The sequence below is a fragment of the Marmota monax genome, unplaced genomic scaffold (assembly GCF_021218885.2).
Source record: "Marmota monax isolate L192 unplaced genomic scaffold, Marmota_monax_Labrador192_F-V1.1 WCK01_AAM20220418_F8-fsc00036, whole genome shotgun sequence".
Classification (NCBI taxonomy): Eukaryota; Metazoa; Chordata; class Mammalia; order Rodentia; family Sciuridae; genus Marmota; species Marmota monax.
The window spans coordinates 11,340,997-11,365,648 of NW_026694491.1; the positions used below are offsets into that span (position 1 = coordinate 11,340,997).

The window sequence follows — 24,652 nt, forward strand, 5'->3', positions numbered from 1 at the left end:
GTTTGTAACTGAACACTGCTGTTAACATGTGAAAACCACCATAGACGATACACAAATCCATGAATAAGACTGTTTTCCAGTGAAACCTTTTTTACAAAAACAAGTGGCGTATCAGATTTTGTCTGTGAACTATAATTGACCAATTCTTGGAAAAACTAGTTTGTTTTTTTACGAAATTTAATTTTTTGGTGGGGAAATCATATGATAATATGTAATACATCTTTAAATAATTATTTTATCTCAGTATATATAATATTGCTTTGTTGTTTTTAATGGCTGTTTAAATTTTCTTTGTCGTATGTGTATTTATAATTGATTCCTTTTTGTGTAACATTTAAGTGGTTTCCAATTTTTACTGTTAATTACAGTGTTTTAATAAATACCCTTCTATGTATTTTATTTTTTAAATATACAAGTATAGTTGGTAAAATAAATTGCCATATGTAATTGTGATATTTATTGCAGGTACATTTCTCCAGTTTGTTGCTTATGTATTGGCTTAAGTATTTTTTTTTAATATGAAGTACAATATTTTGCTGCATAATTTTCACAGACTTTATGCCAAATTATTTTTGTAAAAAAAAAAAATGGGATGCAACAATATGTGAAGCTTCTTTTAAAAAAATGTGCTGGTATTACTTAGAAGTAATTTATTACTAAACTTTCTTTGGTGCAAGATTAGAATATACAGACTACTCAAGTATGTTATTGAGGTGGTGACAATTATTCAATGAAATGGTATTTCCTTGAATATTAATTAGTTAAATTTATGATTTTTCTAATGGTTTTTGACCTTTGTGTCATAATTAGAAAGGCTTCTAAGTACTTGTTTTCTCATTTCTTTTCTTTTTTTCCTAGTATCTTTTGGTTTCCTTGTTTGCATTTAAGTCTTTAAAGCATATATAATTCATTTTGGTATAAAGATTGTAATATGGATTCCACAGACCTATTACTGAAACATAATTTTTTGAATATTTCATTTCATACTGAAATATAGTTCCATTTTTTACCATACAAAAACTCCTATTGAATTTTAGATTTGTTTGGACTCTCTTTTATGAAATTAATTTCACCTGTTATCTAAAATTATTGTTTAATTATTTCATGTATAAATAAATGCTGTTCTCATTGGTTTTCTGTTTTTAGACTTTTATGAACAACTTTTACATGAAATTTAGAAGTAGCTTGTTCAGTTCTTAAAAAAAATCTTACTTTTTTATTGGGTATGTATAAAAGGTATAGATTGATTTAGCGTAAACATTTTTATGATATTCAATCCCTCTAAGAAAAAAAAACTGCTTTTAAGATAGTTTATTCTTCTCAGTGGCATTTTAATGCTCATTTCATAGATAAGTTGTATAAAACTTATGTAATAATGTGGAAGAACATATAAGTTCTGATTTAGGAAGGAATTATGAGTTGAGTTTTTAAAATTTGAATTCTGAAAATGTAAAAATTACAGTGTGCATTTTTGAATCATTTCTTATTTCAACTTCACATTAAAGAGAATTAAGGTCATACTTTCTTGTTCAAAGATTTGTATTTTCTATGTTTTTTTTAAATGTACTAATGGTGTTAACCATAAGTGAGGAATAGTTTGTCTTTTGTGTCACAGATATTTTGTTTATTTCTAGTTAATATTGTCTTCTAAAGATGATGAAATAATTGAATATCAGCAAATGTTACATAATCTGAAGGAAAAACTTAAAAATGCCCAGCTTGATGCTGATAAAAGTAATATTATGGCTCTACAACAGGTAAAACCTTCTCAGATTTTCATTTGTTAATCCCTTTTATCAAAGTTAAAAGTGTGAATGCTTGTTTATTTTATCACCTGTGTCTAATTTAGTGACTTCCACTGCTAGGTGTATGACAAAGTCTTGTAATTTCTTGTTTCAGGTCAAGAAAAAAATTAGAGTAAGGGTTAAAGTTAGAATCATTTTGTTTATTTTCCTATGTTGATGTAGATAATATAGCCATTGTTTTAGTCAGGAATTAAAGAGAAACTATTCAAAATTTTTTAAAAATATCTTACTACTCTGTTATTAAGATTTATTATATAATATTTTAGTCCTGATATACCCTATTACATGTGAAATGAACTCAAAGTGTGGTAATAATTTTAATGAGCTACCTAAAGATTTTATTTTTAATAAAAATGTTTTAATAAAATTTTAATAAAAACTTACATGGAAAAAAAGCACACTTTCATTATATATGTTAACTTTTTAGTCAGTCCAAAAGAAAAAATGAAATTTGAGAAGTATTTAAAGGTTAAGAATAAGTATAGAGGACAGTATTTATTAATGAAGTAATACAGGAATAGAAATTAAGTTGAGTGAAAGAGAAAAGCACAGTGCAAAACAAAAATACACAAAATGGTAAAATGGTGTTCTTGGAGGGCTATTGAGTAAGTAACACGTAATGAGTTATAAAGAGCCACAGATGTTAGAGAGTTTGGAATTTCTATTTGTTATCGTGTTAGCCACTATTCTTTATTAGAGTGATACCTGTGTAGGTAACATTATGTAGGGCAGCTAAGGTATACAGAATATTGAAAGCATAGTTTTATCCAAGAGAAAATATATTTTGTAGTCTTTTTGAAAAAAATAAAACCTACCTTTCTCCTTACCTTTAAGATGTATATTAATATTCATGAAGAGATGCACAATATTTTAAAATATTTTATAGGGTATACAGGACCGAGATAGTCAAATTAAGATGCTCACTGAACAAGTAGAACAATATACAAAAGAAATGGAGAAAAATACTTTTATTATTGAAGATTTGAGAAATGAGCTTCAAAGAAACAAAGGTAATTCAGTATTTTACAGGTGAAGTTATTTCATCTATAATGTTTTACTAGTTGACTTTTATTAAAATACAATTGTATCATATCAATAAATACAGTATTACATGTCCTCCTTTTGAATTTTATCATTTTCAAAAAATTATACAGGACATTATTGTGCATATTACCACTGCTTAAATTTGTAAATGATGGATACTTTTCTGTAATTTTTCTCTGATGAAAATTATGTCTATTACTAGATTGGTGTTATAAAAATGAAGACAGAAGTGTAATTGATTGCTTTTATTTTTATTTTTTATCTTTTTTATAATTAAACAAAATTTTGATTAATGTAACAACATTGCAGATAGTTTTTAGAAGTAATTTGACATGTTAGCATTTGAAATAATCTTCCCCAAATTAGTGTCTTTCCATACATCCCTTACACTAAGTCATACCACCTTGCCTAATACATCTAATCCTCTTAACATAGCCCTCACAACATTAGTGCTATTATTTTTCCATAGCACTGCATACTGTAGGTATACCAGGGAATACTACAATTGGTCATGATAAATTGAGGAACATATTTATTATAATTACTGAAGATAAACAGATATGAATGGGAAATAATTAGTCTGTAAGTTGGCTGTAAGCCATGGGAACAAGTTCAAAGCCATTGAATCAAGAGTATATGTAACAAGCATGTTTGATCAGCAAAGAAGCCCTGGTGGCTGAAGAGCAAGCAGTTGGATAATGATAGGAGATAAGATAAGAATTTGCTAGAGGCTGTATTGTGGGTAGTTATAGTTCAGTGTATGGACTTTGACTTTTATTTTAAGTGAAATGGGGCACCACAGTTTCTGAGGATAAGAGTAAGGAATGATATAATTTGACTTAGTCTACGTCTGCAATAACTGGAAATGGTAAGGACAGAAGAGGAGACTTGTTATAAGACTATTGAAACAATCTGGAGACAGGTGATAGTGGATTGGAGAATGATGGTAGCAGTAAGGTTATTAGATTTACTCAGTGTAGATTTATTTTGAAAATGATAGAAATGGAATTTGCTGACCCAGCAGATAGAGGATATGAGAAGAAGTTATCAGGGCTTTTAGTTTGAACTTTGGGGAGGTTTGTGGGAAGATCAGGTTTAGAGATGGTTAGATACTTCGTTTTAGACGTGTTAAGTTGGGTATTTATTAGACATCCACGTGAAGGCGTTAAGTAGGTAAATATGTAGAAAAAAGTCTGAGGTTCAGAAGAGCAAACTAGGTTAAAGATATAAATTTGAGTACCGTCTCCCTAAAAATGGTATTCAAAGTCATAAAGATCATCTACCTAAGATCATCAAGGGAATGATTATAGGTTAAGAAACAAAAACTAAAAATTGAGACCTCGAATACTTCTAATTTAGAGGCTACGGAAAAGGAATGAACAAAGGGGACTGAAAAGGAAGGGTCAGAGATAGGAGGCATACCAGGAGCTTGGAGGGTCTTGAAAACGACATGAATGTCAAGGAAGAATAAGCTACATTCAGAGGTCAGCATTCAGTAGGTCAAGATAAGCACTAAAAGTGAGCATCAGACTTAGTAATAGCTATTTTTAGTTCAAGAGAAGAAATGTTGAGAAGAAATGTAAGAACTCTTTTTTTTCAGGATTGTTCCCAGAAAGGAAAAGGGGAAAATAGGCGTTAGTCTGAGGGGAAAGAAAGATTAAGAAAGTGATTTTAACATGGAAGAATTAACTCATACTTTAGGATTAATAGGAATGCTCCATTCAAAAAGAAACAATAGATGCAGCAGAACAGGGAGAGAACTTCTGGAGCAAAATTCTTGATAAAGTCATGTGAAAGATATAGTCAGTGAAGAAGTTGGCCTTAACTAGGAACACAGAGTTAATTGATAAATCGAGGAAGAAAGGTAGTGTATATAGATATAGATGTAGGAGGATAGGTAGATATCCTGATGGTGGAAACTTGTAGAAATTTCCTACTGATTGCTTCTTTTTTCTCAGTGAATAAGAAATCAAGGTTCTCAGCCAAAAATAATAGGGGAGTATGTATAGTACAAGTTTGAGGAGAGAGAAAAGCATTTGGAAGAATGAAGATGGGAAATGTGATATGATTGCTGAGTAGTTTCAGTGTTTATTTGTATTGTATTTATATTAGAATACAGTGTGTTTAACTGCTTTAAACAAATGACTGATATTATGAATTTTGCATGTTAGTCACCAGGAGAAAAAGTTGCAGTTGATCTTTGCTATCAAATAAATTGAAAGAAATCTAATGAATTTGCAGTCTATAGTCATATAATTCCTAAAGAATGCAGAAGATCTATATACTAGATTGTGCTTTATATATTAAACCTAACCTGTAAACCATGATCACTTCTTTCATTGGTTAGGATTAACTTTAGCTCTTTACACAGATTAGAAGAATAGTGGCAAAGTCAAGACAGGAGATTCTCACTTGTGTTGTCATCTAGAATCAGGCAGTCCAGGGGCTTATCTTTTGTTCTGTCTAGAAGGCAGCTTTACCCATGTCCATATCCAAATAGCAAAATAGAAGAAGTGAAGACAAGGGATGAAAAGCACATGCTGAAGGATAGGTGAGAAAAGGTAGTGTTTATTGTGATGGCTATGTGTAATAAAGGGAGAATAGATATTAGGGGACAACTCAGCCTCTTTCACAGTTGGCTGTTAGCTCCAGAGAGCAGAAGTCATTTGCTTGTTTGTTTCTTTCTTATTTACTTACTTAAAAAAGTTTTTTTAGCAGTGAGTATTGAAATATAGAGGTGTGTGTGTTTTTTTTTTTTTTTTCCCTCCTCACTACTGAGTTATATCCCAAGTTCTTTTTATGTTTTAGTTTGAGACAGGGTCTCACTAATTTGCTTAGACTGGTCTTGAACCTTACGATCCTCCTGCCTTAATTTCCTGAGTGTACGATGTAGACATGTACTACCATGCCTGTCTCACCAGGTCTCATTTCTTAAAAGACCTTATGTGATCTCCCATCCTAGCCTAGTGCATAATAAAAGACTAATGTATTAGTAAAAGTTTATTATGAATGGGCATAGTATGATTTGTGTCGATAAATTTTAGAATGATAAGTATATTATATGTTGGTTTAGCCACAGTTTAGTAAGCTAATATAAGAATGGATTTAGGACTTTTATTTTACTTAAGTTATGATTAAATTTAGCTGCAAATTATAGAAAAATAAAGCATGGAACAATGATTTAAACAAGATAGAAACTTATTCCTCTATGATATAAACAAAAATGAATTAATTCAGTTCAGGATTGGTATGGTAGCTACACAGATATAAGGTAGCAGGCATCTGGGACTTCTTTGTCTTGTTTCTCTGCCCATCTCAACATGAGATTTTGATCTCAAGTTCTAAGAATAACGTTTGAGTTTTAACTTTCATATCCATATGCCAGGTAGCAGGATAGAGGAAAGAAACAAAAGATTGACATTTCTCCTTTAAAAACATTTTGTAAAATTCATGCATGATCTTTGTATTTTCTATAGCAACATGACCATAACTGACTGCTGGAGTGTGGAAATTTAGTTTTCATTTCAGATGGTCAGGTGGCAGCTAAAAATTTGTAGTTCAAATTACATGGTCAAAAGAGAAGTTGAATATTATGAATATTCTCTGTTACAATGATCAATCCTGTAAAGCCTTGTTTTGCAGCCTTTGTTAGCCCTAATCCCTTCAGGTGATTTAACTGAACTTTACTTTTTTTAGTTAATTTTATTAACCAAACCAAAATAGAACTCTCAGTTTACAAATATAAATTGCAACATTAAAAGAGCTTTTTAGTGCTATACCACTTCTGTCCATACATTAGAACAACTGATTTAAAGGAGTAAGTAGTCAACCCAGTTAATTTCATGATTTTTGTTTTTACCTGTAGGTGCTTCATCCCTTTCTCAACAGAATCATTTTATGAAAATTCAGTCAAAGGTACAAATTTTAGAAGAGAAAACTAAAGAGGCTGAGAGAACAGCTGAACTGGCTGAGGCTGATGCTAGGGAAAAGGATAAAGAATTAGTTGAGACTCTGAAACGGTTAAAAGATTATGAATCGGTATGTATATTTATCTTGTCAGTCAAGAAGCTTTGAATTATTTTTACCACTTATAGACTCTTTTGTGCCCTTTACTGCATACCATTTTAAAAAGTTCCATAAATCTCTTGATAAACGTTATTCTAATTAATTTATATTAAACTATTCAATCTTTTGAGCATTTATATTTTGTCAGAATTTTTTTTCAAACCATTCAATCAAAACATTTTGCCCAGATAATAAGCTTTGGTGAAGTTGCAAAATTAGATTGTTTGTTATCTGTATTCTTTGTGCCACCATGTAGATGTGATACCACTGGCTGGTTTGACAAAACTTGTGACATGATGGTTTTGTTTTGTTTTCTTTGTCAACAGTCTACTTTGTACTTTTTATAATTTTTAAAATGATCCCACCTTAAGCAACTTAATTTGTTACATATTCTATTGGTTTTGCTGATTCACTTTTAACTTTCAATAATTTTATATGTAGTATTCTAACAGTTTGTCATTAGGATGTTGTACTGGGAAGTTTTAAGCATTTTGTATTCCATAATTATTATTATTAAATTCAGTTTATAAAAGTACATAAAAACCCTTAATGTATAATTTTTATGTTTTTATTATCTGTTAAAAAATAAATTTAAGCTTTGAAAAAACCTGAAATATGCCTATCATATAAGTTGTAGGTATATACACATTTCCTCTGAGACTTAATGAAAGATAATTCTTAAATAATTCATGAATTTTATTTATTTATTAAAATAAACTATGTTATATTTAAATTAGGTTGGGTGTTTTTCAGGGAGTATATGGTTTAGAAGATGCTGTTGTTGAAATAAAGAATTGTAAAAACCAAATTAAAATAAGAGATAGAGAGATTGAAGAATTGACAAAGGAAATCAATAAACTTGAGTTGAAGATCAATGATTTCCTTGATGAAAATGAGGAGCTTAGAGAGCGTGTGGGTAAGTCATCTTTTAAGTAGTTTTCTCATACATGATTTCCAATTCTTTTTTGTTTACTTTGGTTTATTACTATTACTTTTAAGTAGTTGAATGCTTTTCTCCCGTAAATAAATACTTCCGTGAAAACATTTACACAGAAGTGAAGCTGCTTCTATTGAAGTGGGATTGAGGATTTCATCTAGATTGTGGGTCAGCAGTCCTGGAATCTCATTTTATATAGTGTGATACTTCCTCAGTAATAGATACTTGTTTAAAAAATGAAAGTCTTTTAACATTAATACCACATAACAGACGTTAACCTTTTTTTTCCTCCAAAAAGAAGGGACCAATGACAAGTTAGTTTGCAGAGTGCTCTTTGTTTCAAATTAATTCCTAATGACTTTATAAATGTTTAAATTTTTTTAGGACTTTGAGGTTCTTGACTTTTACAATTTAGGCTGCTTAAGTTTTACTTTAGTTAAGTATTTTAAGAGTTCTGTTGATTTTAACAAGCAATTTGTAAATCTCACTTTGAGAACTTATGTTTTGATTAGAGTGAATAACACATTACTTAATATTACCAGTTTGATACTAAATTCCGATAGTTCAATTTAAGTTGGTTCTTTAAAATAAAAATGAAGTTCTAAAAACTGATTTCATTATATTTGCTAAATATTAGTTAATGCTTTCTAAGATTTAAAATGACCAATTGTAAAAAAATTTCTGTAAAGGAAAGAAAATTAAATATTTTATCCGGATTATTTATTTGTGAAATAAGATCTAGAATTAAGGTAGGACCTCAAATTGGACTTGTGAGTAATTGACCAGTCAGTTCATAACCAGTTATCTGGAAGTTCCTAAAGATGCTTCTGACAATCTATAGATCTGTCACAAGCACTATATTTTCTGTCCTTAAAAGGCTTTAAGTCTTGATTTATAATTACTTTAGACAATTACAACATCTGTTTTTCAAAGCCTAGCTGCTTAGTAATAGCAAATTAGCAGGCAAGTACACTGGGAAGAACAGACTAATAATGATAATGTAATTGATATTGTTATTAATAATGTCTACTATGTGCCAGATACTGCTCTATGCAATATGTTTAGGTTAATTTTATTATATACATTCCTGACTGGTCAAGAAAAATAAATAAATACAGTGTTATCCCTTTGATTTAGTTATAAAAGTGGGAATTGAACTACAGTCTATTTTATCTCAAAGCTTCTGTTCTTAATAATACAGTATAATATTTTTGTGATAGCCTGACATGGAGTTTTTGTTAGTGTTTCCATAATAATTGGAATAAAATTTTATCTGGGGTTTGGCACATATAACTGGAAAATTCTTGCACAAAAAGTAATCCATTCTTCATTGATACTAGCTAAATGAATTATAACCAGTTGCTTGATGGTGTATGAAGTTTTTGTAGTTAATTTGAATGTTTTTAAGTTTTTAATTACTCTGCTTTCTGTTTTAGGTCTTGAACCAAAGACAATGATTGATTTAACTGAATTTAGAAATAGTAAACGCTTAAAACAGCAGCAGTACAGAGCTGAAAACCAGATTCTTTTGAAAGAGGCAAGTATGGTGGTTAATTGATTTTTTTTTTTTTTTGGTTGAATAAAGAAAACTAATAATTCCTACTTTATAGATTGAAAGTTTAGAGGAAGAACGACTCAATCTGAAAAAAAAAATTCGTCAGATGGCTCAAGAAAGAGGAAAAAGAAGTGCAATTTCAGGTATCCTCAGTTATTCAATACCTTTAAAAGAATGTTTGGATTATGAGTCATTTGAATCTGAAATTTTCTGTGTTTTTAATATGTTTTTTCTATATTATAGTGGATCTCCTGCAGTTTTAATAAATAAACATAATGACCTGCAGAGAGGTAACTAAGTATAATTGGGTTCAATCCTGAATCTGAAACAGGTGACGAACAAACAAACAAAAACAAAAACAAAAAAAAACAAAAAAACCAAGAGAACAAACAAAACCCAAAGTTTAGAAATCATGGTTTTGGAAGTTTTAATTGTATACTCTTAATTTCTACTGTAATTCTCACTATGTTGTGATTAATAATGATAATACTTAGCAATATTCATGTTAATATGTTGCTCTTAATAGTTTCTCTTTCGTTCAGGACTGTGCATTGAAAACCTTCTTTGTAAATTATTCAGTACTAAGTGAAAATAATGTTTTATTGAATGTAAAAATTAGCATTCTTGTTTGTTTATTTTACTTGGTGAAAAAATAACAGTTGGTTCAATTTTATAATAGCTATTACTAGTTTTTGTTAAAGGACCACAGATAATTTTTTGTTAAGAGCACCACAAAAAGGGATTTTTTTTTTTAAATTTGGGCCAAGTTCACAAGCATATCTCTGAATTATAGTAGAGCATTATGGTTTTTTAGTTTTATGGTATCTGTAATCATAAATTTTCTATGAAAATGAAACTATAATATACTAATATAATAAAAGTTTACTCATAATTTGTGATTTTTATGTACTTTTTACATGTGTTTTTGAATACTGTACTTATCTATTAGTACTTTTAGTATAGAATGGATAAATAATGATAAGAAAAAATAAAAAATAAAATGATAGAAATAAAAAAATAAAATTCTCATAGCTTTTTAAAAGTGAACTAGATCAGGTTATTCTGACTACATATGGATCAAGGATTTTCAAAATAATTAGTCTACATTTTGTTTAGGTTAAAACTCGAATCTGCTTTTAAGAATTAAAACATTAGAATAGTAGGAGAGTTATTTTGATTTTTAATTTGTTAATACTTTTATGTAGAATTAACCATTGAGGACCTGAACCGAACTGAAGACCTTTCTCAAGGAGATAGCATAGGGGAAAGAAAACTGAATTTTGTAAGCCTCAAAAATATGAGTGAAACACAATCAAAGGTAAGCAATGAAGTATTATGGCAGAGAAAATAAAGGAAAATGTTATCAGCATTTCATTTTTTTCTTATTTTCTCATTTTGGACACCTGTTCTTTTATAGTTGTGAAATAAGTAAAGAAAAATGTTTACTTGCTTAAATAATCTGTTGATCCAAAGGTGATTAATGAGACATTATTTACTTTGAATACTGATTGAGGGTTCAGATGAAATAGAGATGCTGTATCGGAGACCAGAATTCAGTATTCCATAGTCAGATCAGAATGATAAGGAGGAGAATCTAACCATATGATCATTATCAAGAATGTTATCTGAAATTCATCATAGAGTAGAAAGTGGAGTGGATCCTTTACTCTCTTTACATAGACGTTCTTCAACTGTTTGAGGAAAAGATAATTCAATTCTGGAAACTATTACAATAAGAGAGATGTTTAAACCAACGTATTTACAATCTTTAGGAAATCTGAAATCATTAGTCATTACATTTAGTACAGAGAGCAATGGAGTAATAAATGACTATTTATGCTGTCTTTCTGAAGAAAGTATCAGGAAGCCATCAAGCACTAGTTTCATCTTTTCATACCGTATCTACAGCTTCAGACTTCATGCAGAAATTATCACTTAGGCAAAAATCTGTAATATTTTGTCAAAAAATTAATGATGATATACCTGACCTGGATAAATGACAAGTAGCAACATCAGGAAATGAACAGATTCATACCCAGATAAAGCATGCTGATGTCATTTTGAAAGAAGATAAAAGAAAAAGTGAAATACCCTTACAGACTGAGATTTTGAAAAGTAAGCTTGAAGTTAATGTTTTGGGTCCTGTGCCTATTATAGTACAAGCAGAATTGTGTCAATAGATCCACTTGAAAATCTTATAGAACAGCTATGGAGAGAGCTAGTATTTCTTAGATCTTAGGCGAGTTTCCTTCAGGTTATATTCCTGGGATCACTTTTTGTGACTTTTCTAACAAAGTTCTATAACAATTATAATAAATTTTTTGTTTGCACATTGACACTAATTTGTACACATTCTGTTTTTAAAAACAATCAGAAATGCAATACATTTTATAAGAACTTGTTGATTTGCCTAATATGTTAAGTGTTTCTTTAATGAAGTTATAGCCCAGGAATTGTTGATCGATAAAGCACAGAGTAAAAATGCAGAAATAGTGCTTGAATATCGCAGAAGCGAAGCAGAACAGGTAGTGTAAAGACAGACCATCAAGAGAGATAATTGTGTTAGTAAGGACAAAATGTGTCCTTATATTTCTTTGCCTTTTGCTGTGGGGGATTGAGTGAGGGAGAAAGTGGCAGGAAGATATATTTTGTCCTTTAAATCTAATTTTGCCTTTTTGATGACTATTGTTGTGTCTCCATAGTCTGTTTTTTGGTGTGAACCTATAGACTATTGTAATATTTTATAAAATATGTCAATTTTATTCTGTTTGTCAGAATGAATTTCTTTCAAGAGAACTAATTGAAAAGGAAAGAGATTTAGAAAGAAGTAAGACTGTAATAAATAAATTTCAGAATAAATGTAAGTTACTGTTATCTCTTATTTTTCTATACCTGTTTTTTCTATACTAAATTTATGATTTAAAAGAACTCTATATATTCTCTGCTTTCTAATCTTTTTTTAGCTTTAATTAATTCTATAATATATATAATTCAGTCTCTGTCATTCATCCAGTTGATTTGCTGTTTTCATTGTCAAAATGATATTCTAAGTTTTTTGTGGAAATGTATATCAAATTTTTCTTGTGTTCTCTAATAAAAGTGAAGTTAGAAAACTGAAAATTTTTTAATATAAAGCATATTTTAAGTTAAAGCAAAAGTATGCTTGTGATTATGTCTTTCATCTATGAAATAAATATTTATCATGAGTACTTTATTTAAATAGGTCTGCCATTTCACTAAGTTATTCATGTTGCATTTGTAATTGATTTTTTTTACACTTATGTATGTGTTTTCCCAATTGGTTTTTCTATATGTGAGATATTAGTCCTCTATATAAAATAATATAAGTTATGAAAATCTCTTCATTCAATGAAAAAATTTGTAATCACAGTGAAAGAATTAGCTGAAGAAAATAAGCAACTTGAAGAAGGTATGAAGGAAATATTGCAAGCTATTAAGGAAATGCAGAAGGATCCTGACATTAAAGGAAGAGAAACATCTCTAATTATCCCCAGTCTTGAAAGACTAGTAAATGTAAGTTATTTTTCATACAAATGTCTGTCTTCAACCAGCTCGCCTCCCACTTTAAAGATGATGTTATACTGCTTTTGTGGTTCTGATGAAATATTTGTGATCATTTGAATCATTGCTTCCCTGTGTATAATAATGTGCTTATAATTCTTTTTTGTTTTTTTACCAGTTTGTATATAATATGCTGAGCTGTGTGTTTATCTAGTTTGGGATTCAACGTCTTGAATCTATTCACTACAATTTTACTTCAGTTATTTTTCTGCTGTTCTCTCTGGGACTCCAGTGACATATGTGTTTTGATATCTTCTCATTTGTCCTTAGGATCTGTACATTTTTCTCTCTAATATTCATCTTTTTTTCTGTCAATTACTAATTGTTGTTATTTATCATTAAGTTCATTCTCATTTTCTCTCTTATCAGTATTCTTGTGGTTCAGGAGTCAGTCTGAGGCCTGGAAGCTTTTTTTTTTCTTTCTTTTTTTTAGTTTTTAATGGCTCTTTTAACGGTGCTGAGGATCCAACTCAGGGCCTCACACATGCCATGCAGGTGTTCTACCCCTGAGTCACAACCCCAGCCCATGGAAGCCTTATTTATTTATTTATTTTTAAACAAAGAATTTAGAGTTCTTTTATGCTGGCACTCTTCTCACTGAGATTTTCTCTTTAATTTTCTGAGAATTTGAGTGCTATCCTATGATCTTCAAGGCCAGAAAGATCATAGGTCTCTGCAACTGCAGCCTGCCCTCAAATTAAACTCTTAAAAATGGCAAACTCAATTCTTGATAGTCTTTTCTTCCAGGATTCAGGTTTACGCCCAAAATACTTTGTTCATGTTCTTTTAACTTTTTAAATTAATTTGTTTTATGGAAAAATGTAGATCTGTTAGGAAATTATACCATAAACCTGGAAGTGTAATATAATATTATGTAGACTACAGGACGACTATACAAAAATCCTGTGAAGTGGGAGAAGCAATATTTCTTCTACTTTAGAGATAAGGAAATGAAATCACTTGCCCAGCTAGTAAGGGATTGGTTAATATTTGAACTCTGGTCATCTTAATCCTCTGGTTATTTTTCTAGTCTGCCAGTCTATTAACTAGATGTTGTTATATGTTAAAATGAAATAATGACCATGGTAATGTAAGTTGAACTGCAGTTTTATAAATATAAATTCATAAATAAGACATCGAAATACCATACTTTGTTACTACTCATGGCAATCAGAATAGAAAAATATTTAAATGTCAAATTTTATTTAAAGGTAAATTTTTGTTTCCTATGATTTTACTGTTCTTTCTTATATTTCTAATATATAAATATACCAGGCTATAGAATCAAAGAGTGCAGAAGGAATCTTTGATGCCAGTCTGCATTTGAAAGCCCAAGTTGATCAGCTTACTGGAAGAAATGAAGAATTAAGACAGGAGCTCAAGGAATCTCGGAAGGAGGCTATAAATTATTCGCAGCAATTAGCAAAAGCAAATTTAAAGGTGAGAATTTTATTAAATAAAATACTAAGCATAAAAACATAGGTTTAATAGAAAAGTTTATTTGTTTTCTTGAGGCTACTTTATAAGAAAATGTCCATTGAGTTAATTCTTTGAAAATTAAGAAAACTGAATTTTTCTTATGAAAGTAAGTGGAAAAATTACTGCCTTATAGAAAAACACAAAAATTGTGTCTTATAATTAGGCATTTTAAAATAAAATTCAAGCATGATTATATTCATTTTTGTCAGTTCTGGTATTCATGTACCTATTTTAAAAAATATGCTGTAGGGAAACCATGAAGTATAATTTAGTATTTTCAATTTGTCTTTCTTTGGCTGTAAAACATGTGGGTCTCATCTTTGGATTGTTTGTTTTCAGATAGATCATCTTGAGAAAGAGATCACTCTTCTACGACAATCAGAAGGATCAAATGTTGTTTTTAAAGGAGTAGATTTACCTGAAGGGATAACACCATCTAGTGCCAATATCATTAATTGTCAGAATGAATATTTAATACATCTTCTTCAGGTACTGAAAATTTTACATGTGAATAACAAAAATCATTGATAGTATGTTTCTTAATTTAGTCTTCATGTATTCCTTTGAGCTCTCAGAACATTGAGATATATTATTTGTGAATTATGTTAGAATAGTTTATATAAAAGTAATTCATTCCATTAATCTTCACAAGAAGCATATTCACATATCTTATTTGGATGAGTGTCATTCGTATGAAATAGGAACATCAAGCAGCTACTATAAAGTAGTGACATGTAAATAAGGTGAGTACTTGTATTTATTGCTGGTTAGGGAAATAATTCAAGAGAATAAAGTCTGATAAACCCATTTCTAGTGTCATGATTACTTTTCTGTGTTATTCACAAGAAACGTTTTTGAGCCAAAAAAAATTTTTTAAACCTTATTCTTTCCTTTACTGTATAAATTGTTAGTTTTTAAATCCAATAGCAAGTTAGGAAGGGTACCATGCTCTAGTACTTGTCCTGTGTTTGTTTCTCACTTTTGCTGTGTGTATCACGAGCATGATGAATGGCCTAATGAGAGATGCTTTTCATTATTTTATTTGAAGTTTGAATAACCATAATATCACACATACTACAAATATATTTGCAAAAATGTGTTCAAAATCAATGAAAATGGTCTTGATTATAAGTACCACTGTATTCTTGTATTAAATTATTGATCACTTGAGTTATAATTATCAAATGCTTGTTTTTGTATTTGATGTAAAAATAGTCTTTTCCTAAATATTAGACTTTTGCTTGTCATCCAGGTCAAGTAGGGATAGTCTTCACTACTTATCAGAATGTTGCTTTATAACTCGTTATATCATTACTTTGAAATTCATAGTACTTTTTTCTTTATAGTACTCTTTATGATTTCTCTTATTATTCTCTAATAAAGGGACATTATCAATAAATAATGGCCATGTGGCATTGACCTTTTATTTGCGATAGGATTAATTTTTTCCAACAAGATGCATGAAATGCATTATGATAGATTAGTGAATAACCATTGGTAATGTGCAAAAACCTATCCTAAGTGAAAAACCAAGTACTTGAACTCTTATTCGTAAGGAATTATAGAGCGATGGAACATCAGAGAGATGCAACTTCAAATGTTATATCTGAGTATCTGGAAAGCATGTGGCACCAGGTCTGGCATATGTCCTTAATAAAGGGATCTCAAGTGTAGTGCCACTGAGTATTTTTGATGTTGAGTAAGTTATGTAATCTTTTGAAGTCTCAATGTATTTATCTTTAAAATGAAATGATTGGAGGGGATAGATAATTTGAGTGGAGGTATGAAAGTATATTTTCACAAAATGATATGTCACTGAGTGGTTAGAGGTGTGTGTTTTTAACTATTCTGTATATTTGATAAAAGTGTGTATTTAAAGGTAACTTTTCTTTCAAATAATTTGTATGCTTACTGTGACCACCATAACTGATAAAAGTAATTTTACCCATTTCATACTATTTTTTTGGGGGGGTGGGGTGGGGCAGATACCAGGTATTAAACTAAGGGGCTGTCCACCACTGAGCCACCTCCCCAGTCCTATTTTGTATTTTATTTAGAGACAGTTTCTCACTGAGTTGCTTAGTGCCTTGCTCTGCCGAGGCTGATTTTGAACTCGCAATCCTCCTGCCTCAGCCTCCTGAGCCGCTGGGATTACAGGCTTGTGCTACTGCGCTCAGCCATAGTACATTTTTATATATATTATATCCTTGAATTATGATGTTTTGAATTCTTATTTTTAAATCAAATTTTTAGGAACTAGAAATTAAAGAAAAAAAGTTGAAGAATTTAGAGGAATCTCTTGAAGACTATAACAGAAAATTTGCAGTACTTCGTCATCAGCAAAGTCTATTATATAAAGAATATTTAAGGTAAAAGTATTAGCAAAACTTTATAAATTTAATCATAGTATATTCATAGTGTATTTCATTCATAATGAAAGTAACATTAGAAGAATTTAGATATTTTGTTCTGTTCTTTCCTTCTGCCTTTTCTCTTTCACTCTTTTTTTTTTTTTTTTTTAATATACTGGTAACAGTTGTGAAGAATTTGTTTTTAGATAGATGGTATAGTTTTAATGATCACAAGCTCATCCATGTCCTGGGATTGTTTTGCCTTGTTTTTAATCCAGACTTCAATATTTGCTTATTATAAGACCTTGAGCAAGCTGCTTTACCTTTCTATGTTTTAGTGTCCTTTTTTGTAGAATTCTGATAGTAATATCTCTCTCATAGTGTTCTTATGAAAAATAAGTGAATTATTACATGAAAATGTTTAGTGTATGGCACATATGAACAGTTTATAAATGTCAGCTGCTATTAGTTAGCATCACTTGTAACAATTCATATGTGTATGTAGGGATTAACATATATCTTCTTATCTCTGCTATCTAATCTGTATCCATAGAGTGATTTCTATACATCAAAGGTGATGTAAACACTAAGGATAATTATCCTCTGACCTAACAAATTCCAAGCTAGTTAAGAGGGTAGATGATATTTTCAAATTGTTGTTATGTCCTACTTTGGTTATAAAATAGTAACAAAAATCCGAAGAAGATAGAACCATGTCTGCTGAAGAACAGCAATGTATTTTTCCACCTAATTTTTATTTGTGAGTAGACATTGGCAACATCTGGCCAACTTTGACTCAGGTATTATTGGCCAGAATTAAGTCACATGTTCAGTCTTATCAAGAGATTGATGTTACTATAATTGGTTTAAGCCAAGTAGATTATAAGTGATTATAGACTGTCTCTTATAGGCAACAATGTCTTAACACACCTTCTTAAAAAGTGAATTTATTAATACATTTTATTTTTTGAATTGACAAGTAAAAATTACGTATGTTTATGGCATTCAACATGATGTTTTAAAAATGTATAAATCGTGGAATGGAAAAATCAGGCTATTTAATATGTGTTATCTTATACTTTTGTGTCTGTGTGTGATAAGAACATGTAAACTCTGAACACTTTTCTAGTACATAGTCTTAACTCAGTAACCATGATGTACGTACAATAGATCTCTCTTTTTTTTTTATATCAGTTATTCATTGCTACCTTCACATTCTGACACAGGGTTCTGTTATTGCACAGAGATGTTTTATGTGGGGTTAGGCTTGGGTTCACCAGGAGTTTCTGCTGATTTTTTTTTTTTTCAGTTTGTTTCTTCTTTTTAGTTATACATGACAGTAGAATCCATTTTGATATAATTATACAAGCATGGAATATATTTTTTTTTTCTAGTTAGGATCCCTTTTTTTTTTTTTTTTTGTCAAGAGATGTACAAGGGATTGAACTCAGGGGCACTCAACCACTGAGACACATCCCCAGCCCTATTTTGTATGCTTAGTGCCTCGCTATTGCTGAAGCTGGCTTTGAACTCTTGATCCTCCTGCCTTAGCCTTCCAAGCCACTGGGATTACAGCAGTGTGCCACTGTGTCCAGCTAGGATCCCATTATTATGGATGTTCATGCCGGTGGGCTTCACTCTGTTGTTTTCATGTATGTACATCATGAAATGTCAGATGGCTCTGGGTTCAATCCCCAGTACTGACACAATAGCTCTCTTGAACTTCTAACTGAAATTTTGTGTCCTTTACACACACTCTTTTAAGTCCGATGATTTCTAATTTTTGTATTCTAAATGCTTTTCAGCTTTTGAGTGGGAATGTTAAGACTTGATTTCCAGAATTAGTTTTGAGAATTGATTATTTTCCTGATCCTTTTCTATTTTCAATAAAATATTAATAAGATTCAGTTTATAAGTGAATAATCACTCAACTGGAATAGTTTTTCTTTTGGTCAGTTTTAGCTAGTGGTACCCTTTAAAGCCAGTTCTATGTCCTTTTGACAAGAACTCATTAGTCTTTGAACCAGGCTTCAAAGTTTAGTTTGTTTTCTGGAACATGATGTTTGAGATTTGCTTACATTCTTATCCAGACTTGGAATAAGGCATTATGTATAAGTGTCTAATAAGTATCCCTTTTGAATGATGAGTCATTTAATTAGATTTAATATTATTTAAATTAATAAAGTTGACAACTTAATAAAATAACTTTGTTATCTTGCTTTTATTTAAAATCAATTCCTGACCAAATACTCTGTATAAAACTTTTTGTGTGTCAGATTCAGAATATTTCTTGTTTTAAATAAACATTAAATTTCCATGACCTAAAGTTTTTTGTAGTAACCTTTTTGTAGTAAACTTTGTACTTTTTGTAATAAACTTTGTGTTATTAATGTATTGTGTGTGGGATTTTTTGTTTTTGTTTTTTTATTTTTGGTTCTTTTTTTGTAATTTTTGTTTTTTTTTGTAATTTTTAGTGAAAAGGAGACCTGGAAAACAGAATCTGAAACAATCAAAGAGGAAAAGAAAAAGCTTGAGGATCAAATCCAACAAGATGCTATAAAAGTAAAAGAATATAATGTGAGTAAATTACTTTTAACATCCGCATACAAGATTGTGTAAGCTAGGATAGGTAAACTCAGCAAGTGATATCTGTCTTTGTGCAGAATTTGCTCAATGCTCTTCAGATGGATTCAGATGAAATGAGAAAAACACTTTCAGAAAATAGCAGAAGAATCACTGTTTTGCAAGTGAATGAAAAGTCACTTATAAGGAGATATACAACTTTAGTAGAAATGGAACGACAACTTAGAAAGGAAAATGGGAAACAAAAGAATGACTTGATGTCAATGGAGGCTGAAGTTTGTGAAAAAATTGGATGTTTGCAGAGATTTAAGGTACTTGTGCTTTTTGTTGTTTTGGTTTTAAATTTTTAAAAATTTTCAAATATGCAGAAGATAGCATAGATTCATGAACCACGATTATTTATTAACATTTTTCCATAATTGTTTCATCTGTTTTTTGTGGAAATATTTTTAAATTGTAGATAATTTCTCCTCTAAATGTATTCATGTGCATCTCTAAAATACAAATTTACATTTTTCGTTTACATAACCACAATTACTTTATCTTACCTAAAAACATTGATAATAATCCCCTTATTTGCTTAATACCAAGAATACATCTACATTTTATTAGTAGTGTCAGAATTATGCATTAAGGGAATTTGGATATAGATATCTTTTTAGTGTAGAATTTTTTTTTCTCTTGGAAAAATATTAGATTTATCTTTTTTTTTTCCCCTTTTTTGGTATTGAGGATTGAACTGAGGGGCATGTAACCCTGAGTCACATCACTAGCCTCTTTTTTTTTATTTTTTATTTTTATTTAGACATAGGGTCTCCTTACTTGCTTAGAGCCTTGATAAGTTGTTGAGGCTGGTTTTGAACTCACAATCCTCCTGCCTCAGCCTCCCAAGCTGCTGGGATTATAGCAGGAGCCACCATGCCCAGCGATTTATCTAATTTTTGTGTGTGTGTGTTATTTTACTTGTTCCTTTATGCCTTTTATTTTGAAAAGTTATTTCCGAGGCCTAGGTTAGTTCCAAGTTAAGCATTTTTGATAAGAGTGATTCATAAGTAATGATCTATATTTTAGGAAGTATCACTTCAAGAGACAAAATGTCTGGTTGTCTCATATTTCATGATTGATTACTATGTCAAAGGGAGGACAACCATGTACCTCTGTTACTAAGTGATTAGTTATCTGGTGATATTTTGGCACAATGAAAATAAAATTCTTCATCAGTACCACTAATGATTTTAACACTCACTGATAATTGTTGCTTGGCTCAAAATTATTTCACAATTTTTTATTTATATTATGCTTTTACATTTATTAACAATTATTCTTTTGAAAAATAAAGAGCTTTCCCTCATTAGCCCAGGCCATTCAATTATCTTGAAGTATAATTCCTCCTGCAAAGTCAAGATAAATGCTTCAGTCTTTTCTTTTAATGATGAGTTTTCAGAATACAGAGTTTGTGTGTCATGCTTCTTCCTGGTGTTTTTCCACTCAGTGTCTCTTCTTTAGGTGTTGTCACAGACGCACAGACTTAACTATTCAGTGAATTTTACTCAGTTTAAGTTATCATTTTTTCAACTTTGGCCAGTGGGAGCCTTTTAAAGCTGGCTCCTATTTTGGACAAGAAATCATTAGTCTTGGAACCCAACTTCAAAGTTTGGTTAACACAACAAAATGTTCTAGTTTTACCTTCTGTACTTCTTGTCTGGCCTTGGAATAGTCCATTTCTCTATAGAGACCTGTTTCTCTTTAGAGAGAAAAGTATTTAGACACCCGAAACTGATCAGTGGATGTCATTGCTCTCAGAATTTCATTGCTTCTAGTCTTTTTCAATGGACAAGTTAGAAAATATAATAATGTATTTTTTTTTACACCATAAGTTCATAATATTATTGCCAATTCAAATTTAGCATTATGCGGTAAGTAAATAATATGGATTTTTTTCAAACCTTCTTTAGTTTTTGTACTTTGACTATTAACATAAAATAATTATGTTTTATCGTATAATACATACATTAATTTGAAAATAAGCAAGAATGACAGCACCATTGTTGCTAACATAGTTTAAAATGTCCTTACAATTCTTATTTTCTTTAAATTTCACTAATGATGTATAGGCAAAATAATATACTTTATAGTTACTTGAAATAATTCCTCTTCTTGTGATTATATACTTTTGATATATAGACATATTTATTTTACATTTGTTTAATTTTAGGGATTATTTTTAATTGATTTGCATATATACAAATTTATATTTTCAAAAAATTTAATTAAAATCTCACTTCTACTACTGTGCCTTTCATACCATTCTGCCTTATCTCCTGGGACAGCAAATTATTCTGTTTCTTTTTTGCAATCATAAACAAGGATAGAAAGGTTATATGCCTGCACCTTGACTTAGTATCTTATTTTTAAGCATGTAGATGTTCAGTGTATATGATGTAAATTTAGAATCATATGAACAAAAAATTCAAAGTAAAATTTAAATGTTACCATCTGTTTTGTAGATAGTAATGGATGATAATATCATTGCTAATGAACCTATTTTTAGTATGATCTTAAAGCTGAATTTTGATGAGATAAGAAATTGTTAAAAATTGAAAGCTGTTTTTGCTTAGACATGGAAAATTTGAGACATCAAAAATGTTATTATTTATATTTTTAGGTGGTTTTTTTTTTGAGTTTTATACTCTTGGGCTTGAAATAGAAAAAGAAATTGGAATCTCCTCTTCAACATAATCATTCAACCTGAATTTTTCTATTCTCTTTTTCTTTCTTTCCCTCCCTCCTTCTCTTCCTTCCTCTTTCCTTTCTTTCTTTCTTTCTTTGTACAACAGTTAGAAAGCTGAGAAAAAGGGATATTTTGTGAAAATGGGAAATAGAGCTTCATCTACCCTATCCCACCCCCCCCCCCACCACCAGAATGAAACCAAAGTCCCAGGACAAGGTAGACTTGTGTGTGCTTATTTTGATGGAGAAGTTATCACAATATCTAAAACACTATTATGAGAATTTTATTTTAGAACAAATTGTAACCATAAGTTCTTATCTTCTTCACTTTGTAAATGTGGTTGTTTGGTATACTGTTTCTTAATAAACTTCCATCTCTTTTAGTTTTCTTTTATATGTAATTTTTACTTATCACAGAGAAACTTACTGGAGTGACTGAAAGTTTAGGCATTTCTTTTTGGTGTTAATAAAGACACTTTAGTGCCTTGGGTTGATGATTTTTCATAGCTTGATAGCAGGTTCATAGAACATTGTGTTAGTCAACTTTCCATTACTCCAACAAATATTTGAGGTAAATCAATTTAAAAAGAAGAGTGCTTTATTTTGGCTCACAATTTTGGAAATTTCAATTCTTTGTTGCATTGTGCTCATAGCAGCATAGTACATCATTGCAAGAAAATATGGTGACTCAGCAGAAAGAAATATACCAACATAATTCAGTGTATTTTTCTTTACATAGGAAATGGCCATTTTTAAGATTGCAGCTCTCCAAAAAATTATAGATAATAGTGTCTCATTGTCTGAATTAGACCTGGCCAATAAACAATACAATGAACTGACTGCAAAGTACAGGGATATCTTGCAAAAAGATAATATGCTTGTTCAAAGAACAAGTAACTTGGAATACCTAGAGGTAAGTTTGTGTGATCCTCCAACCTTGTGATACTAGCCATTTTTCTTTGGTGAGGTCGTTAGGTTTTAGGTAATTCTGTAAATTTTAGTTTATTAGAGTTTACCTCTCTTTATGTAAACTTAACAGACATATAGTTCATAAATATATATTTATTGTATTTTATTTCTGATTATCATATACATACACATATGTAACACATTATTCATGGTTGCAGAATGACTTCTGGTTAACTTCATGCAGGTCATTCTTTTTAACTCATTTGCATAATTTAGCAGAATCAAACTTATTTCACCCAGGCACTTAAAGAAAAAAAGAGTATGGAACAGGTAGCATATTGTAATTAAAGGAGGAAGTGTCATTCAGAACTCTTCTCTTTCCCTTATCTATGTTCCCAGAATATATTGTTCTCCCATGGTCCCTGGATTCTGTTTCTTGGAATGGATTTTGTTCACTCTGATGTCTTTTCCTGGACCATGAATGAGCTCTGCAAATTTCCATCTTTTCTTTTTTTTTAAATACTTATTTTTTATTTGTAGTTGGACACAATACCTTTATTTTATTTATTTATTTTTATATGGTTCTGAGGATCGAACCCAGGGCTTCACATGTGCTAGGCAAGCACTCTACCACTGAACCACAACCCCAGCCCCTCCATCTTTTTTATTATATAGAAAAGATTAGAGTGGATATTATATAAGTTTAATTTAAACCATCCATGAATATACCCAGACCATAGCCACTTGACCTTCTTTTATGCTTTTATGGTCTGATTTGTTCATCTTCCTCATTAGAAATAAGGACGCTTACATTTTTGGTTTGTTCTCTTTTAAGATCCTCTCACAATAGAGGACTAAATATAACTCTGTTGGCTCATAAGCTTTTACTTGCTTAGGGGTACACATTCAATAAATGAAACGTTCTGAATACCTTTCAGTGACTCTTACAAAGTTATCTGAGTCGTTATACATTAATACTATTTAGAAGTAATCAAGATCCATTTACTTATTACTGCTTTTTCCAAGAATTATATTTATGGAAAAATTCTGAGTATTTAGGTATGTTCATAACTGATTTTCTTTTTCCCATTCTCTGTGCCCTTTGTTCTAGGAAGAAATCCCCTGTAGATAACATATTAATGAGTAATTTTAAAACTATTTCATCTATTTTCCCAAAGAATATTTTTCATCTTTCCTGAAAATTAAAAAAAAATTGATATACTTTGTAATTTAAATCTTTGCTTTTATCAAATATACATTTATATGTTACTTCAACAAAATTTATTATATGCCAAGGTCCAAGTTGTTATTGCAGTATAACAAAACCATTATGAGCTCTTGTTGCATAAATAATGATTTTTTTTCTGCTCATAGGTTTTGTGGTCTAGAATTCAGAGAGGGTACAGTGAAACCTTTGAGTATTCCAGATTGACCAAAATGAACATACAGTTTTAGTGGTAGAAGCTAATACTTAAAATTTAGAGTGACATATTAGATATATAAAATTTTGATGTTATTTTAAAATAATATTTTATGTTATATATATATATATATATGTGTGTGTGTATATGTGTATTGCATATGGGGGGAATTCCAGTATTTAAAAAACTAG

The 24,652-nt window shown here is 30.2% G+C and overlaps 1 protein-coding gene and 1 pseudogene across 5 annotated transcripts in view; both read left to right on the forward strand.

The window, feature by feature from the left end:
* Positions 1 to 24,652, forward strand: part of LOC124075678 (centrosomal protein of 290 kDa) — an 83,261-nt gene that overhangs the window by 13,005 nt on the left and 45,604 nt on the right. For all 5 annotated transcript variants that reach the window (XM_058571314.1, XM_046419229.2, XM_058571315.1 and 2 more), the window contains exons 11-25: positions 1,635 to 1,757; positions 2,692 to 2,815; positions 6,715 to 6,887; positions 7,668 to 7,830; positions 9,288 to 9,388; positions 9,462 to 9,549; positions 10,612 to 10,724; positions 12,182 to 12,266; positions 12,798 to 12,940; positions 14,264 to 14,428; positions 14,807 to 14,956; positions 16,721 to 16,836; positions 19,293 to 19,395; positions 19,482 to 19,712; positions 22,871 to 23,044. In XM_058571314.1, the coding sequence (XP_058427297.1) occupies positions 1,635 to 1,757; positions 2,692 to 2,815; positions 6,715 to 6,887; positions 7,668 to 7,830; positions 9,288 to 9,388; positions 9,462 to 9,549; positions 10,612 to 10,724; positions 12,182 to 12,266; positions 12,798 to 12,940; positions 14,264 to 14,428; positions 14,807 to 14,956; positions 16,721 to 16,836; positions 19,293 to 19,395; positions 19,482 to 19,712; positions 22,871 to 23,044 (2,052 nt within the window). The remainder of the gene's footprint in view (positions 1 to 1,634; positions 1,758 to 2,691; positions 2,816 to 6,714; positions 6,888 to 7,667; positions 7,831 to 9,287; positions 9,389 to 9,461; positions 9,550 to 10,611; positions 10,725 to 12,181; positions 12,267 to 12,797; positions 12,941 to 14,263; positions 14,429 to 14,806; positions 14,957 to 16,720; positions 16,837 to 19,292; positions 19,396 to 19,481; positions 19,713 to 22,870; positions 23,045 to 24,652) is intronic.
* Positions 10,736 to 12,152, forward strand: LOC131423243 (uncharacterized; annotated as a pseudogene).